General features: G+C 40.2%; 2 protein-coding genes across 12 annotated transcripts in view; one reads left to right on the top strand and one right to left on the bottom strand.

Moving 5' to 3' along the window:
• The window catches only part of LOC111267920 (uncharacterized), a 23,685-nt gene extending 10,531 nt beyond the window's left edge, over positions 1 to 13,154 (bottom strand). The window contains exons 1-3 of one of the 5 annotated variants that reach the window (XM_022846505.2): positions 12,529 to 13,153; positions 12,245 to 12,337; positions 1,033 to 1,212 (exon numbers count right to left, since the gene is read on the bottom strand). In XM_022846505.2, coding sequence (XP_022702240.1) covers positions 1,033 to 1,203 — 171 coding nt within the window. In that variant the 5' untranslated portion in view covers positions 1,204 to 1,212; positions 12,245 to 12,337; positions 12,529 to 13,153. Of the gene's footprint in view, positions 1 to 1,032; positions 1,213 to 2,118; positions 2,215 to 4,552; positions 4,645 to 8,464; positions 9,638 to 12,244; positions 12,338 to 12,528 lie in introns of those variants that run through there. The other 4 variants (XM_022846510.1, XM_022846504.2, XM_022846507.1 and 1 more) reach the window with 4 other exon arrangements.
• Positions 1 to 19,005, top strand: part of LOC111267921 (uncharacterized) — a 23,858-nt gene extending 4,853 nt beyond the window's left edge. Inside the window, exons 1-5 of one of the 7 annotated variants that reach the window (XM_086971504.1) lie at positions 4,635 to 4,774; positions 6,836 to 6,937; positions 16,311 to 16,699; positions 16,983 to 17,090; positions 18,446 to 19,005. In XM_086971504.1, the coding sequence (XP_086827630.1) occupies positions 16,535 to 16,699; positions 16,983 to 17,090; positions 18,446 to 18,481 (309 nt within the window). In that variant the 5' untranslated portion in view covers positions 4,635 to 4,774; positions 6,836 to 6,937; positions 16,311 to 16,534 and the 3' untranslated portion in view covers positions 18,482 to 19,005. Of the gene's footprint in view, positions 1 to 4,546; positions 4,775 to 6,835; positions 7,805 to 16,310; positions 16,700 to 16,982; positions 17,192 to 18,445 lie in introns of those variants that run through there. The other 6 variants (XM_086971500.1, XM_086971503.1, XM_086971502.1 and 3 more) reach the window with 6 other exon arrangements.

The raw sequence follows: 19,005 nt of genomic DNA, 5'->3' as shown, positions 1-19,005 counted from the left end.
GTCGTTTCTCATCGCACCCGAAGTAAAGAAATTTTCAAAGTTCTTCTCCGAGTTCCTAAAACTGATCTTGAAGGGTTGCCGGCTCGAAGCAATAACGTAGGTTCTCAGACAGCAGCGGCAAAGTCCTCTAAGCAATCTTAGGCCGTTACGTGAAGTCCCACTCTTTGTTAGAGAAAGTAGGCTTTGACATGAGTCAATTATTGTTTTTTTCTTCCCAAATTTAGTCGGGTGTACCTTGAGGTTCTCGGGGCCGGAACACAGGTTGCCCATGCACCTAACAACACTGCCTTCCTACGCCTTTCGGTAACGTGCACGGAGAAACTTCCGCCGTTTAAGGAGAACTGCAACCTCCAAGGGCGGGAACCGGTTCACGTAGACAAGAAGCAATCTCTATACTTCTTATTTCACGTTTAATGTCATTGTTAGGTATTCCATTAGGCGGCTAACTCTCAGCATGAAACAAAGTGCGTCTATGACCCGGATTCGAACCCAAGCCACAACATGTTACTAAGATTAGCAAGCAAATACGTTACTCATTAAGCTGCCACGAGTATAACCAAGGGGACACTTGGCAAGACGCAGGATATCAATGACCGCTGTTTTGCCTCTTCACCGTCTCTGTCTTAAAACATAAGTCGTCGCTAAGTCGTCTGTACACAAAACGACTTCAACTTTGTAATCAAGTCGTAGCTTTTCCTACGTTTTGTTTGAGTTAGGTTGGTGGCCTACGTGAAGGACGGCAATTCGGTTATTCTGCGGCGAACAAAGTCACCGCATTTGGTATCATATCCCTTAATGCAAACCATTCTGAAAAGTAATTCTCGAGCGCCGATCAGCTGATTGAACTAAAATAAGAAAAAAAAAACTATCTTCGGCAAGGAATGATTTCTAACGACTATTGTTCGCAATTTTAACGACACCGGTGCCTTTCTATCATAGTTTGTGCTTCGTGCAGACATCTGCTACCGTGTGAAGTCCGAGTACCACATTAAATCGCGCATGCAGACCATATGGTTGTCTAATCATACTCACAAGAGGTACCGTCGGCGTGGCATGTGAAAGCGATAAGGCAAAGATCACCATTAAACTGAGTTGTAGCTGCAATTTCGCTGACAGAAGAAAAGACTTGATCGAAAAGGACGCCGACGACGACATGACCAATTGGTCGCGCACAGCTCCTTCTCGTACGACACACGAACGCATCGACCATTGCTGCAATGAAACAGTTTCGGGTACAACAGAATAAACAGGAATAATTATCAGAACTGTTGTGTGAGCATGCAGAGGTGACTAAGTTATTTCTGTCTTACCAGGCGAATGTAAAGTAATACCTCTTGTTCTTTCTTATGAACCCATGATAGGGCACTGTTTACCTGCTAAACCTAGGAACACAAGGTGATCCATGCAAGTACCGGATCTAAAATAAAAAACATTTATTTTCTACCTCTTCTTCACAATACTTGACACAGGGTAGGGGCGCTTGGCCGAACAGTCAGTGTTATTTTGAATACAAAAATGTGACGCATTTTGTGTAGACGCTGAATTCTGGTTTTACGATGCCTACTTCCTCGATTATAATTTGTTCGGCCTACGGTGCAACGGGATAGTGATATCAGGAGATCCCTGGGTGTGACTGTGGCTTAGCTTGCGTTCATACTCAGTGATTTATTGAGAATGAAACTGTCGTCTTGTCGACGGGCGTTTAGCACAAACAGTATGAGCGCGAAGGCTAAGGTTCAACTTAGAGTTGAATTTAGTTTCCAATAAATTGTGGGACCTGAAATTCGATGATCGCCTTCTTCACCACACAAACCTAACAATTGGTTCTGGCCTAAGCTACACGGAGATATGGGAGTTGTGTTACAGAAGTACCTAGATTTAACGAGTAAAGAAGCTTCATGAAAAAATTATCAGTGCTTTCGCAAGATGAAACGTTGAATAAGTAAAGCCTACAAATCAGCGCAGCTAATATTCATATAGCACGCTGGTAACTAACTAAAAATTAACTTTTGGACTAGATAATATCGATGGAGAGCAATACGCTTTTTCCGATAAAATTGCAATGTAATTAAAACTCATTGAAAGCAGACTAGTTCAAAAAAGTGAATCATTTCTAACCACTGGCGTAGCTTCAGGTCCTCAACATTTGTGTGGCGGCAAGAACCTATCGATCCTATCAGCCCGTACTGCTGGGCTGTTTCCAAAAGCCTGGGCCTGATCAAAAAGAGAACAAAATCTGCAAGTGCTGCATTAGCAATATGCAAATAGCATATGCTATATCATTTCATAGAATGACTGCCGATGGCACGTCCTTTCTGTTAAGACATCGTAGACGTAAAAAGCGCAACAGTAGCGTAACCACTCTTTTGAATATAGACAATAGAACGTGATGGCCTAATGGTGACAGGAACCGATTACGGGTAAGCCTTCGATCTAATACACCATCGCTTGTTTTTTTTCTTTTTGGTTTTTCTTTGATGTTTCTACAGAGACAAGGCGAATAATATATAAGCTATTACCAATATTTTTATTAGGACAAATTCTACAGGTTCACTTTTGTTCCACCTGGGCGTCACCCTTCCATCAATAGCTTGCGACGACAATAGCTTGGGTAGGTGCACACACATAATATGCTATGATCAATTCCATAAGGGGTGGTTAACCTTCTAGATAGAAATATTTTTTTGCGGTTTATATGATTTGGGATAGAAGTTGACTAAAACTCTAGTTACATGACACCGGGAACTTTATCACCGCCGCTGCCTTCTGAATCGTAGGCGTTCGGAAAGGAATCCTGATGATAGAACTTCCCTCGCCAAGGGTCTTTATAGTAAATATCACCCTCGCAGTCATCTCGGTAGCAAGGACCCACGTACACGGCGTCTTCATCAGTAGCTTCGGACTCGTATATGTCGCGATCAGGATGCATAGTGTATAGTTGACTTGATCTAGCGATTGATGATTTTGGGAAGTTGAAATCAGGACTGACCGTTTCTTTGCACCATATTCTTGAACGACAAGGGTCTTCTCGACGTTGGTTCCGAGGGAGTGGTCCTCTTCTGGCAAACTGTTCAGATCCTCGGCTGTCGCGCTTTCGTTGCCTGTGACGTCGTTTGCTATGAACACGCCTACTTCTCACGCGGCGGGCCCGAGTGCGTCTACCACGACTACTAGTAGTAGTACTGCTGGTCGTTGCGCCAATACTCTGCGGTTGATTGCGTCTTCTCCCGACGTAGTGACTCTGCTCTCGCCTTCTCGAAACTTCCCTGCCTTCAGAAGATTCTTTCCGGCGATGTTTTCTGTGGCCGCGCCTACTATGAGCAGACTGACTTGGATCGCGGTTCCTCTGAACGGGGGGCTGGCTTCGGCACGGTTCTCTCTGACCTACGAGCTGGTTCCGATTGTGCTCTCTTACAATAGAAGACCGACTATGACCATATTCCTTTTGTGTTGGTAGGCTACGGTGGAAATCTTTTTCTAGGAAGCGAGTGCGGCCGCGACTATCTTCTACAGCCATACTGTGGCCACGATCCTTCTCTTCTACAGGCTGAACACGGTGACGATCGTTCTCAGCTACAGGCTGCTCGCGGTGATAGTCGGCTTCACTTAATGGCTGACTATAGCCATGTTCTCCTCTTGATAGACGGTGAATACGCCCGCGATCCATCTGAGATATCGGGCTTTCAGTTCGCAGTCTTTGGGAAACCTGAGTTATAGGCCGCCTGAAACTAACGTTCGTGCCCTGCTGATTTCCCGTTTCGTAAACGTTGTGATAAAGGATATCGTTATTCCGGCAATTTGGCTGAGGCTGGCGGGGATGAAGGTAATAATTACCAGGCGGATGGTGGTAGGAGTCTAGGTAATAAGGATCAATATGCCAAGGCTCGTTGCGGAACAGATCTCTGTTGTACACAATTTTGTAAGAGTGTCCCATATGGTTGTGTTTTCGATTTTGGCCATATGAACCTTGGTTAAAAGGACCCACGTAGTAAAAGCTTCCTGTGTATGGGTCCTGGTAATAGGTATGTCTAAAACCATGTACAAGACACTGATTGTCTGGGGAATAACTATCGCCCTCATAACCGATGCTAGCTGGAAGGTCGGTGTCCGGGTCGTGCGCAGATACAGCGCAGAACTTACTATTCTTTAAAAATTTGCAAATCAATGCCCCTTGCTCAGCCAAACCTAATAGCGTCGAGGAGACATTTTGTGCAAACGCCTGAATTTGTTGGTAGTTTTCGGCAAAATAAGCTGCGAGTGTACTATTTAATGGTACTGATAATTGATGCTTAGGTAAATTCACTACGGCATCCTTGCTAGGCATCACAGTATCCTGTCGTCCTGAACTTTCTAGTCGACTCGCCATTAAAACAGTTACTTTGGGCAGGAGAGATTTGGCATCACAATCATTCGTCTCGTTGTTTGCAATACTTTGAATTCTTATTTCCTGCTTAGAATAGACAACTATCAAGAAAAGCTATCAGCAAAATACAAACTGGGTTAGAGCGAAATATTAATGAATGTTTTGTACTTTGTGTCTTTTCAGCCGTACCTGGTTCGATTGATGACACAGTCGAGTTTATAACATATCCAGACGAACTAGTATCGATGTGGCTCGCTTTCAAATTAATACTGTCATTATTATTAGCGTTCTACGAGTGCATTTTTAGTGAAGGATTATAGCGCCTGCAAGAAGCTATTAGCATCAGGCTAGCGGCATGGCGTCGGACATGGCGTGAGACGAAGGTGGACTACGTCAACATACGGATTACGTGTACGTAGTGGCTGTGTTATTAGTGAACGCACGTAAATGATCAATCTGGATTATTAGTAAATATTGATTATGATAGTAGTCATTATAATGTTATACTGTATTCATGTAAACAACACTTGTAAAGCGGGCGCAGCTAGCTTCAAAATAATCTACCCATGTAGTGCGAAGCAGACTCGAAAACAACTAGCTCAGTATTGACGACAACGGAGAGCTCAGCCTGCGAATCGGAAAAACTGAAACAAATCATGTAAATTATCGGTAGAGTAGAGCCGTACATTACGTAAAGATACCGTAAACATGTGCATCATTTCGATTCTGGAGGTAACGACCTCCTTTTAGGCTTCTATAAAAGGCTTCTTGAGTTCTGGATAAAGCACGATTCGGCAGTAAATTCGCCTGTTGGGATAGCGATAAAAACAGGCCGGACGGAATCGGGGTCCGCCTGAACTTACAAAATAATCTATTCGTAAAGAAACTGTTTAGCCACGGTCAACCAGATAGATATGTAAGCGGGCGCATCAGGTGGGTTACTCTGTCTGTAAATTTCGTTAAATTTGCCAAGTTTTTATCGGTAAGCCTGATCAGCACTAACATAGGATTTCGAGATAAATTCACTTGTAATTGAAATAGAAGGTTTTTCAGAAAAAAAAATCTTGTTTATGGCTAAGCCAATGTGCTGTTTGTGATAATAGCTTTGTATTCGGTTCACAGTTCGAGGGAAATTTGAAGAGGAAAAATCATTTGGAGCAGTTAAAACTTTTGTCAGTTCGTAATGAAGTTTGCTAGTAAAATATTGGTCTACTTCGCGAATGTGGATTTTATGTTCTAATTAGTAATAATACTAAAGTTTATCTGGTTTCCAAAAAAGGTCTATCAAAGGTAAATATTCTGAACTGAGAGGGAATAGCATGGAATCAATTATCTGAAAAGCACATCGCTGGTGTTGACGGAACGAAGTAGATAAAGAATAATAATGTAAAACTAGAAAACACTTGGTCAGGAAAAAAAAGCCCAATAGTCTACACTTAATTCTTTTTTAGATTTTAACTCTAATATAATAACTAATAGATAGATAGATATAGGTATTGTTAAACACTAATACACGGATTAGCTATCTCTATCTATCTTATTTATCTATCGTATCTATTTATCTGTCTTGATAGATCTATAATACATAATCTATCAATTAAGTTATTATTATTTGGCTCAATGCACTTATTTGTCGAGCTGACGACTCTACACGAATGCATCCACAAATAGAGCATTCTGAGATTTCTGACTGTTGAACAGAGTAATTTCTCAGGACAACTGAACAAATTATTTGGCCACATAATATATTCCATACGTTTTCGATAAATAACGTCCTCCGCCTCTATATGATGACAGAAGGTTTCTGTATCTGCAAAATAAGAAGACAACATCTAAGGGCTCAGCTCATGTTGAGCAGCGATCTCGTGCGCAATTTGAAACTCCTTGTTAGTTAAGGCTAGTCTTGATTTAATCACTGACAGAGAATACATCTTGAGGTTATAGGCGGTATCCTAGGGGAAACAATTCAGCCTTATTTATTTCATTTGGACAATAGACCTAATGCGATATGCATATTTAGGGTATGTACCGCGAAAACACATTAAGATTTTGATCTACCGTTCCTACTACGAACCTATGACAATACCGAAAATAAACACATTGTCTCCAAAACTGTTTAGTTCTGGTAACACACAGACACGCGCGTTAATAACATCTATGCCAATATGGTGCACGTCTTTATCTATCAATGTGCATTCGAGTCGAAAACTTTTTCCATAATTACTATGGCTTAGTAGTTATTAGTTTGCGATACAATATAGGATAATTAATATATCAAATTCAGGTTAACTAAGATCTAAACGTAACGACTACTTGACTTTGAAATTGTCACTAACTCAATCCGTGAAATGGGTAGCAGACAACACAGCATTGAAGTTGAAGTTAAGTGTCGTATATTATTGGAAGCGCCTTCAATAGCCTTTCATTATTAATTAGAATAATCCAATATTCTGTTGATACGACTGTTCTTAGGACCACCAACGCTGAATTGGCCCATCGACAAGACGTAAAATTAAAAATGTCTAACATAAGACGACAATCGAAGATATGATTGAGCCACAGTAATTAACTCAGGTACGTTTTAGTCTTATTTTTAAAGGAAAATGAGGTCGAAAGAGCCAATCATTTTAGAATGGTCTGTCTGAATAACATTCGCAAACAGAAACTACGTCGATCAATCGTATGCGGTACGTTTGTGGGTCAGTGCGCAGTTGTGGTCTGCAGTTTTATCATTGCATCTAATGTATTTATCCACGTTACAAAAGGGAATCATTTTGATAGTTTATTCCCAGAAATTGAATATATTCAATTCTTGACCATTTATTGGAACAATATGGATGTCAAGGTTTCTCTCGTTATAACGTTACTATTATGGCAAGAGCTTAACTCGTAGCCTTGAGCAAGAAGTAGAAATTTTTAGACAAGGCACACATTACACATTTAGATGGTAATGAAAACAGATTAATTTATGTGTGACAGGAAATGTTCTGAGAGAAAAAATATGACTTCTTATTTCTGGAGTTTGAGCTAATATGTTTGCAGGACAGGCCTCGTAGCTGAGTTACCACGTAAGCCGACTGAGGCGCGAGAGTCCAAAATAATATGACGCAGAATCTTAGTCGCATCTGATCGACGAACATCTAGAAGGCCAGTTCGATTAATCAATGTTGTTCATCTACCTTTAATAACTGGGAGCAAAAAAATGTGGGCAAGGGCAAGCGATACAGCTCTTATATGATCAAGACAATAAACACAAGTCCCGTCAAATCATTTCACCCACATGCGATATACGACGATTCTTAGGAAAAAAAAAGAGTTCTGAAGTATTATTGTACACCTAGGTCGTACCTGCTATGAAGTACCGAGAATCTAACGGCCATCAACAGACCTAGCAATAATTATGATGTTTTCAATAAATCGGCGAAACCCAAATATAGTTCACTCAAGTCTTGAAATTATTTTTTGAGATTTGTAACGAGATAGATTCACCTGCAACCCATCTAAATGGCCATAAATATTTGACGTAAGATAGCTTAGCTGCATTTGTTTTGAATGTGTATTGACGTAATAGTAATAATAATAAAGGTTCGTTACCTATGTCCACAGACCAACAATACACGAATATAATACAAGCATAAACCTGCTTCTTTTTCAACTGTAATTTTTAGTGTTTTTTTGCAAGAACAAATTTGACAGGGACACAACTTCCCACGCCTGGCAAATACTTGATAACCCATTGCTGCTAATATCTTTACGCATTTACTTAGAGACAGCACAATTTTGTATCGAACACCGGTAACTCGTTCACGAAGGACCACTCCGTATGGCATGTTGGCGTTCTACCCTTCAAGATTATTAAACATGACGGCCCGAACGCTTCTGCACTGCTTTAGGTTTTTTACGACACCTCATTTTCGAAACTAGCTCGCTGCAACTGCTGTCTATGAGCTTGTATTATTGCATCTTTGTTCGATGTATATTTCGCACAGTTCAAGCATAGAAGCCAGTCTGTCTTTTTTTTTTACCCATCGTATCTGGCTCTATTTCTTTGCAGCAATTTAAATATGAAAAACCGGGCTGTATCCTTTACAAAGTGCTTACCACTGTTACGTGAGCACTCGATGATGTACTTCGCTTTTAACTGACTCCTTTGTTGAATTTACTTTACCACACAAACAGATGAACCAAGTTTTTCCTTGTATCACAGAATTAATTTTACTATTATGGCAAGAGCTTAACTCGTAGCCTTGAGCAAGATGTTTTTTTTTCGATGAGTGCTCTTTAAGAGGCAAACTTAATACGGATCTCTAAACAGCTAATGCGGAGCATTCCCGCACACCTTGCGATATATTCACCTATAACTATCAGCACCAATATCATGATTAATAACATAAATACTAGGACAATATTTCTGTTGAAAAATAGAACGTCGTCAAATTGGTAGATAACGGCAATTGAGTCCGTAGTTTCCACAGTTTGTTCCGCCAGTGAGGTCAGAATCTCATTAACACGACTTGCATTCGTTTTGCGTTACGTAAAAATGTCAGACTTCATGCTGATAGCCTCGATGTTTCCAACAGCTGATAATGACAGGAAGAAACGTGGCGGGGTCACTTCGTAGAAGGCTGTTTTCTAGATACCAATATCACAAACATAGATGCATTTATGACACGGGAAAGCCACTTAGCAGATCACTTGTGCCTGACTCTGAACCGGAAAACCAGCTTTTAATCCGATTTTTAATTAACAATTGACTCCAGGGGTATTATGGTAGTAGCGAAATTGAGCTCTTGACCACGTCATAGCGTATGCCGCCGATCATATGGCACTAGCACTAATTACTTTCTGTCCTGTAACTAGCTCAACCACAGACAAAAGCACCTGCATTGCAACAACGATGAAGACCATGATGATGAAGAAAGGAATGGTTAGTCAAAGTAGTTACGTGTAAATGTATTTCTATGTTGTATCGGCATTTCGACGTGTTCGAATACGTATGGAAACCACATAGATGCGTTTGGGTGAGTGGTGGGTGGTAGCCTGTCTCTGAATCAATCCGAAATGTGAGTTTCGGTGGCGGCAACTGCGTTCAAATAACGGCCCGTATAAAGCACGACATAACAGAATCAGCAGGAATCCACCCAAGTAAAGAGGGAATAAGGATATGGGATGAAGGAACGCGCGACGTAGACAAAATTGCCACTTGGGTGAAACTTGATTGCAGCAGATTAGCTCATTATCACCAGCAACACGAAATCACGTTTCAAATCACCGCCATACCCATGGCATCCATAGCATCCAATCAATGCACAGCTGACAAGTAAGCAGATAGCTTAAATAGCAGACCTTCCTGCTATCGTGGCAGTTTACAAGCGCCAGCCTTGTGCTTACAGCGTAGCCTCCGCGAGACCTTCGCCTTCCCATTGGCCTCTTTATATAACCTTAGTACGAATACGTTATCGTTTCAACCATGCGGTCATCAGTCAAAACCTTCACCACGAATATCAGCAGCAGTAGCTTCCAGAAAAAAAAGAAGTCTGCTGGAAGGACCTTTGCTACTGACGGCAAACTCCTTTCTCTGCCCTTTTTACTATTCCACTAGACAGGCCAGCTGTTCCACGGCTCCATCGTTGTCCTTTCGGCTTCAAGCTGATCGTGCGTGGAGGGTAGGACAGGAACAGGGCAGGACATGTAACATCGACACGGAGAGGAAAATAACGCACACGGTAGCCAGGCAGACGGGTGAGCACCCACGAGGACTGTCTGGCAGCCTGGTTAGTTAATAAGCAATCGTGATGACGGCGGCGGCGGCGGCGGTTGTCGTCGTTACGCTGCCACTTTTTACTAGTAACGCTGCTGCCGCTGCTGTCGCTACAAAATAGCACCGACTACAACAGCATGATCACTGTTACGACTAGGCAGGCTAGCTAGATCTATTTCAGCTTCTAGAGCAGCCGGCTCACTGTAGCATGATCCTGTAATTACCGCATAGTAGTTTTTGTCCGTCTCGAAGGAAACATAGCGAATCGCGCTAACCCGCATGGAAAGTGACCAACTGACTGCTGTACCATGTGTATATTTGCCAATGCTTCTCATCAGGTCAACAACGACAAGGCACTGGTCACAGTTTATTCAATAATAGTCATTTTATGTTAAACGGTACTCTCGAAGAGTGTGACGTCGAAGAAAGAGAAGTGCCCTTGGGAAAGAAGTCGGTCAGAGATCAGATTTTCTGTAACTAGTAGAGTGTAGCATACGGCTGCGTCCGCACATTGTTATAGTCATCTATAGCTGAAAAAGACAACGGTATGCATCTATAGAGTATATTGGAGGATCACTATTCGTAAATCATCTAAAACAGCGCCAAAGGACGTCAGCGGCTTGACTGCGTCGGAAGAGCAGGTGTCCCGAATCAATTATTCTAGAAGTAAAGTGATTCGAGATTGTTTGTCAAACGAAAAAAGAGCAGCGTAAAAAAGTCCAGCATATTCGTTTTTTTTTTGTTAAACCTCAAAGCGGGTAAGGGTTTGCAGGGATGCGTGCATGGACTATTTCGAGAATAGGTCCTTTCGCTCATATATAAACCTGAGTATAAACTAATTCGCTTCGTTAGCCCAGTGGTGAAATATTGACCCTTCGGTTCAGATTAGTTCTCGACATATAGGTTATTTAAACGTTCTTCGGTCTTTGATTATTTGGATATCTATGGGACTTTATATTCAGGTACTTGTATTATTGGCAAATGTTATATCGAAATGTTAAGTAGATGATCGATGCTTCGTGGGCTTTGCCTGATCTATAAATTGTGCCATCGATTTCAGATTAAAATTTTTAAGCTGAACTGTAGGATATTGATCTTGGAGCCTGTTTTCTGTCTGAACACTTTACTAATGCTTATTGTTTCTCTGATTGTAATAGGTTTATTTTCTACTAATTTGAGAATACATTCATTTTATATGTGTTAGAGTATTTGTATGTGTGACGCGCTATACGTACGAATAGATTTTATAGCCGGCTCCGATGGAGTGTTCACATGAACAACGAACTAAAACTGCCACGATGACGGGGTCAATAAAATCTACAATTTAAAAGCGACTTGGCGTGAAGCGTCGTTTTGGGCACGATTGTATACACATGTACCGCTTCCTACGCTAACCCACTGCATAGAAATTCTACATAAACTGCGCTGCAGTAATTTATTATGGTATACGAAAGGGAGAGGTATTAACTATAATTTTGTCGAGTTAATGTACCGATGACCGGGCTGGACGAAGCTGTTCTGTGCAAAAATACCACGCCTTTGCGTTAGTTACCCCCGTAGCGCTACGACACGGCCACAAAAGAATTGTCATAGTAAAAAGATCGCCACTGATGAAACGATAGAAACGTTTCGACTCGGTGCGTATGTTTGGTTAGCGAAATGAAAAGAAAATATATCACCAAGATTTCCATAAATTTTTTGCTCTCAACAAGTTCGCGAATCCGTAATATCCAATCTGACTAATTATGACGCCCCGCGTATCACATAGTTACCGAAAGAGAGCAAAATTGTGATCCTGTAGTCTATTCAGTTTGTCTAAGAGGTTATAAACGTGAGTTTAGCGCGTTCAGTTAATGCTGCGGTGATTCGTCGTTGCTATAGCTACTTCACAAGATATTTTCTTGCTGTCGAACCCAGTGAAGTTAAATTTGTAGTAAATTTGCAAAAAATAAATGCTCAAATAAAACCTTTGCTTTAATCGCGATTTATTTCGTTTACCACTTAGCTAATAATAAGTCCAAATAGAATTCAAGACTAAAATAAGATTAAATAAAAAAAGCTTTGTGTCTAAGAAAATGTGGAAAGCTATTGATTTGATGCTTAGTTTGAACATTACTTGCCTGCTAAATTAAGTAATCATCGATGTGGGGAGGATAGCCGACGCTTTATCGGCAGTGAGCTGAAATCTTCATTTATCCGTTGCACTGTTCGACCTTACCGATAAGATGGTTTTGTTCATTAATTAAACTCACATATATGCTAAAAGTCGTACTTCAGATTAAAATTCAAACGATTTGAGGTGCCGTTTGTTACACTCTCAAAATCAAAACAATTATTGACCGAAATTCGAACTCACACTTCACTATGCGGCTTTACAATGAAATTTGTCATCATTCGAACTTACTTTTTTGCGCATATCTAGTTATGTTCAGCATATCTCCGAAGGAAAACTGAGATATGTACTATGATCGTAAACAAAACGGTGCGATCTTGGAGACTTTGAAGTATCCTCTACGAATATCTTTCCGATGCTTTGCTCTTTCAGTCATATAACAGAGGGCTGTTACATCTCTACACCTGCACAGACCTCGTTTTTCGCTTATTACTGGCGTCACCTTGCAGTCAGCGCTGTGTACAACTGGATTAATGTAGAGTTGTCACTTGTGATAACTTGTTGGTGTATTCCTTGTGACCCAAACATTTGACTGCCTAATGCCCAAAGTACTTTCACTATTTGCAATTCAATTTCTTACAGAATGGTATAAAATCACAAGAGGCCACTGCAGGGCGTCGGAGATGGTTTCGAAGTGAGATAACTCCTAGTGGGAAAAACATGGACACTTTGTTCGTTTTATCTGCCTGCAGCTCTTGATTGTTCTTATAGACAGTGTTAGAACTAGCACTCAAAATTGACACGGGTTAACTCACTAACGACACCAGTTGTTCCCCAAGCTTTTCTCGGCCGCAGAGCACGCGACGCGGGAGAGTGGCCTAAGAGCCTGGGCCAGACCTGCGAGAAGTTTCAGTTCCACGAAGTAACAGTGACCAATAGCCATATCTTTGCAGGACGTCGCTGTAGGCTCAATGGGCTCAAGGTCATCTAACTAAGAGAGGAGGAGGAAAATGAAACAAAGAAGCGGTGGCCCCTCTTGGTTAGCTTTTAACCGAACTACTCTTATACTGGTGCTTCATTCTATACGACTATAGAAAACTTTTAGCCTTGAGCTTGAGTAAAACTCCCTCTGTTGTTTGCGCCGGCATAAGGGTAGTTCGTGTGGTCACAGGTGGTGTTGTTATTACAACTGTTGCTAATATTTAATGTCACTAGCAATAACAGTGACAGCATCACTATAGGCTCCTATTTATAGCAATCAATGTATCCTGTCAATGAAATACGATAAAAAAAAAATTTTGTTTTCTTTTATCACTCATAATAAGACATAGTTGCTTCGTAAATTTCCTATCAGAATATCCAAAATCTATTAAAAAATCAAATATTTAACGATATATGAAAAACTTTGATGACGCATTGCCCAGTCACCCTATTAAAGAGAAGCAAATTCGATTTCTTGTTAATTCGGCAAAAAGAATACATACAAGCGATAAGCTAAAAACACCTGAGAGCGGATCGCTCATGGGACAAGGGGTTGCATTACTTAAATATGCGCCGGAACAGATATCAATGGAGACATCCTCGGACAGCCCGAACAGTCAGAATATTGAAAGTAAACTTTAGAAGTTGAATTAACTTTATGCAAACAAACCGTGAAGATGTTGTCTTTGACACATTCCCACTTTTAAACGGGTTATGTCTGCGCGAAGGAATTGGAAATCTCCTAGCGTGCACAGTGATTGAACCAGCTAGAATTTTCTTACGACTTTGATAATCTATTTTTTTCTTTAAAGAGCTACATCAAATCGGTGAGTACTGCGTACATACATAGCTCATTTGTTAGATGTAGCCATCGTTAAAGTGGAATGCAATTTGAATAAATAGAGATATTTTGTGTGCCTCAAGGTAAAATATTAGGTTTTTACAACAAATGTGGCTGATTTTTTTATTAAATAATTTTTAAACTACGTGACAGACGAAATCTAGTCTTCTAGAAACTTGTGGGTGACAATCGACTGAGGTTAAAGGAAGCAAGTTCAGAAGAAAGAACATCTTTCAGTCATCATCAACGCTCAGTAATCAAGTTTTTGTTCCTGAACGGCCACAGCGTTGCGGAAATTCATTGGAGGTTAGTAGTAACATTAGGCAAGGAGATCCTAAGCGAAGCCACACTACATAAATGGTGCAAACGCTTCAAGAAACTGGAGTATTGAAAACTAGCTAGAACATAACCAGATACCTGGAGCCAAAGGAAAAGAGCGCATGGCTACGAGGTTTTTTAACGAAAGCAGAGCTCGAAGTCCAAAAACTCTGTCGGCCGAAACGGATATTTTACATGTAACGTGTTACAGAACTGAAATTCAAATACTAAAAATTGAGAAACTGAGTAAAACATGGGTCCGTTGTGGATTAATTTCACAGCGGTTGGAAATGCGTTTGGTGTATTTCACGTGCAATTTGCAGGATTTTTTTGTGTGTATATATATTTAATTACATTTATTTAGAATTTATTTATAAGTATATATACATATATAAAATACTAAATTTATAATACACGTATATAAGGGTAACAAAAATTTAAATGTCTATAAAATCTAGCTTTATCCTTCAGCTACACACTATACGATATACATTTTTCCTTTTGTTTTACTTTCTCTATCCTTAATGAATGATAAATCTATATCACATATTACTATGAGATTTATAAGGTATGTGAAAGATAAATAATGGATTAAAACCATAAATTTATGATATATAAATATTACCTAAAAATTTAAAAAATCAATAGAAAGCTCACCAGCTTGATTGCTATGCCTTAATCTCTGCCGCTAGCCGAAGAATGACCAGGCGAGAAAATGGCGTTCCCCTGGAGAGAAGTCGACTTTGATAACAGTGTCAAGTAGGTTTCGATATTCGCAATGGACACCAGGGCCACTATGAGATACTCGCTAAAAATTGAACAATAAATGCACCCCGCTGTCTCCAGTTCCGCTAGAGATCAATGGATTGTTAGCACGCAATCGGAGACGCGCAGCCTAGTTATCTGATGACAACACCAAACCTCATGACCATACCTCAGTTACTTCCTGAATTAAACAAAGGGGTACCCAAATTTAGCTTCAACCCGTATATCCTCCCGATTTAAGTTCGTGTAATTATGGGGCTTTCCGTGTTTTAAACATATCCCACCATCGATTCACTTCGCGAAGCTACAGATAAAGGAATTACATTTTGGAGCAGAAATTTTATAGCTGTCCAGAAACTGCCCGAAAACTGGAATAATTGCGCAAAAAATAAAAGAGTATCTCTAAAGCCGAACTAGTTAAAAAGTTATTAATTTCAATGTCCGTCAGATTCTCTTGTAACGGTTCATAGCATCTACGATGATCGTCAACGAGACAAACCCGACACAAATGTCTGTTACTACAGTGGGAAGCCGTGTCTTTCGAATACAATTAAGTCATCCGAATTATTTTGATTTTACTATTTATTTCGAATTACCAATTGCTTCTGTAGATAACAATTATGATTTAGAACCTTTCTTACACATAAATCATATGAAAGATAACACAAGCAGGCTTTTGTTTGTAGTTTCCAACCATTTTACATATAGCCTTAAAAAGCGAGGGGTCTGTGTTTAGTCCTCTTTTAGCTACTTTCTCTTGCATGTTAGAACTAGTTTAGCGAGGATTCATTAAAGGAATCCACCTATGAGCAGTGCTGATAACAACTGCACCACGCATTTGTTTAGATAGTCCTTTGTAGGTAGAATTGTACTTGCAAGCCACTATACGAAACGTTTATTAAAATGTATCGCCAAGACCTCATCACCAGCCACCATTGCACAAGTACTTTACCTTGCGCTAGTCCAACGAATATTCTGCGAATTCGATAATTTCTTATTTTTCTGCTAATCGGTGCAGTCGTGAGTTTACCTCTACAACGATGTCTGCTTTATGTTTCAAGTCCTAGCAAATACAAGCCATTCAGCATCAACATCGCGGGAGCTTAGGTTAGAGGGAGATCCGCCCGAATTTGCTCCTATTCTAAATAGTATTCAACCGTAATTCAAGGTAGCATTTCGGCCTCGGTAAGTGGAACCCTATTAAAGCTGGCGGTGCAGCAGCGCGCTGGCCGGGCCTTGCTCCGGCGAGCGGATGATCGTTCAAGGATCCACCGACCAAGAAAATCAAACACGTTCCCAGCTCGAGGAAGGCTATTCCCCGCAGTACAGTTCGCCGATGTGCCAAATGCGCCTCAAGGCTGCCGCTGGATATTTCCGACTGCCAACCTAAGCATGCTAAATTTAGATTGGGCTAAAGAGTCTAAGGAATCATCTCCTGACGAGACCTTTGCAGCTCGAGAAGGAACTGCGCGAATTGCTCGCGCGCTCTACCGGGGTGACGTTATACCAGGCTGGAGTTTTGGTCGTGGCGACTGCCAGATTACGTGGGGTGGCCAGGTAAATAAGTATAGGTTAATCCGTAAAAGTGGAATATATGATAGTAATTATCTAGACATTCTAAACTGAATAGTATCTGGACAGAAGTTTTAAAGCAGTTCCGTAGTAGCAACGTGTTCGACGAAGATTATACGATGGAAAATTACCATAGATTCTTGTCGAGACAATCGTGCTATTATATATATATATATATATATATATATATATATATATATATACTTTATCCGTAGTAAATAAAGAAAATGGTTTTATTTTTTTTTGGTATTTATCTTCCGTTTTACAGGCCGTATCGGTATTTGGTCCTGGAAGAGTACAAATATTGGAGGGGTGCTCTATAAACTCTCTAATTTGGATACCTTGGAAGGACAAACTTCCACAAAACGCGTTTAGGGTAGGACGAACCTACGATGGTGAAGATGTGTTCCTAGGGAGGAGTTGTATACGAGGCCGGGTTCTATTTGGTAGGAAAAAAAACTACCAAAAGATGTAAAGGTTACCTCACTTTAGAACGCTAAATGCACAACTAGCTATGAAATCACTAGCAAATTGTATATTTATTTCTCTTTTAAAATGGCGCTGCATGGGTATGCTGTCAAACCCATATCAGGCACACAAAAGCTTTTCATTTGACGAGATTAGTTTCAATCAGGTTCTATTAATGATCGATTAGTATTTCATGGGCCTCTTTTCCATTTAAAAATAGCCTAATATTTATATACCTTTTTTGTAATACTTCGAAGTAAAACTCCTGCCATCTGAATCTTTGTGGATCCCGGCGTAGAATACAACACTTTACGATGTAACATCTTTTATTTTTATTATCTCCTGAGAACTACAACAAAATGTTCTCGCAATAGAAGAAATAAACGCATAGCAAAATTACTTTTGTCCATATGTCGATAATGTTGTTGTGTATAAGCTATCGAACCGGGCACACATCTACCATATATATATTATATATATATAAAAGAAATTTTTCTTCAGAGGGCGTACTCCATATCAGATGCACATTGGACGAACTCGCTGTCAATGTTAGCATTACGTATTGGCAAGCAGCCAACAATGCTACATCTTTGCCACCTGGAATTACCTGTATCACTTGAGTGATAGCCATTATTTGTTGTCCTGTGTGTGCCAAAACGCATTTTCTAACATAAATCGCTGAATGTTCGCTTGTTGCAAACGAACTCATATTTCAATATGAATTCGTATCTGCATGAATTAAGTGCCTTTCTTTTTTACTCTTCCCATGGGGTACTCTATGCGCCTGTTTCGTTGATTTAAGGCTCCCCATTTAGGCTTTTTTTTTTAAGTAAATATCTCTCTTATTGTTCGGATAACGAAGGAAATTGCAAAAAATATATTCTTCTTTGCAAATAGACGGGTAGGCAGACGAGAGAAAAGCTGCAGCGATCTTTTAGAAAGGTGTTTTTTTTTTTAGCAATTACTTAATTTGATTATTTTCGGAACAAATTATTTGAGGCGAATTTCCCTTTCTCTCTTCTGCTATTGTTTTCTTTCTAGCTTCACATAATATTGCATCTAGTTCACAGGGATGCCTTATTAATAACTGAGTCGTTAATTCATAAAGTTACTTGTTAATGAAGGGCGAACCTCAACACCAAGGATGAATGACAAGTGTTCGAAGGGCATACATTACAAAAGAAATATTCTATCAAACCTATCATTTACGCATTGACTCTCTAGAATTATTTGTCTCGTAACTCTGTTTTCCGATTTCATTAGGCAGATTTCAAGAATCGTACGGAACACTTCTCATAAGTGTTGGAGGAACAGAACTGGTTCGCAGTATTGGCTTTGAAATACTTGCAGAGAAGCTTTCGTAAACGGAATGTATGCGATGGCGCGAACCTACTCTGAACGAAAGAACTTGGAACTCAAGATATTTGATGGTTCTCTATGTATGACCAATGTTGAGGTAGTTCTGCTAGGTTTGAGAGCTGCCTTGATCGCTCGTCGCATGTAAAACATATCTAAATCATGTCGGCTTAACTTAAGTTAAAGGGAATGCCGTACTGTGTATGTCATTCCATTTAAATTGTCAGAACCGAACCATTCATGAGAAAATCACAGCCAAACGGCCTCTTGCAGTTGAGAAGCTTAGACAATATACGCCGTCATAACCAATCAATAGTGTTTTAAGCGTGTTCCCTAATATAAGGGCGAACTCAAAACACGTAGAAAGAAGCATGCTAGCAACCAAGTTCTAGAGCCATAAGCAACAGGCTATATGCGCCGCAAAGCTGATCGGCAGCGGTCTCATAATAAAATTTCGACCTCTCAAA

This window comes from Varroa jacobsoni, unplaced genomic scaffold (genome assembly GCF_002532875.2).
Source record: "Varroa jacobsoni isolate VJ856 unplaced genomic scaffold, vjacob_1.0 scaffold_1241, whole genome shotgun sequence".
Lineage (NCBI taxonomy): Eukaryota > Metazoa > Arthropoda > Arachnida > Mesostigmata > Varroidae > Varroa > Varroa jacobsoni.
This window is presented reverse-complemented; position numbering and strand designations above follow the sequence as displayed.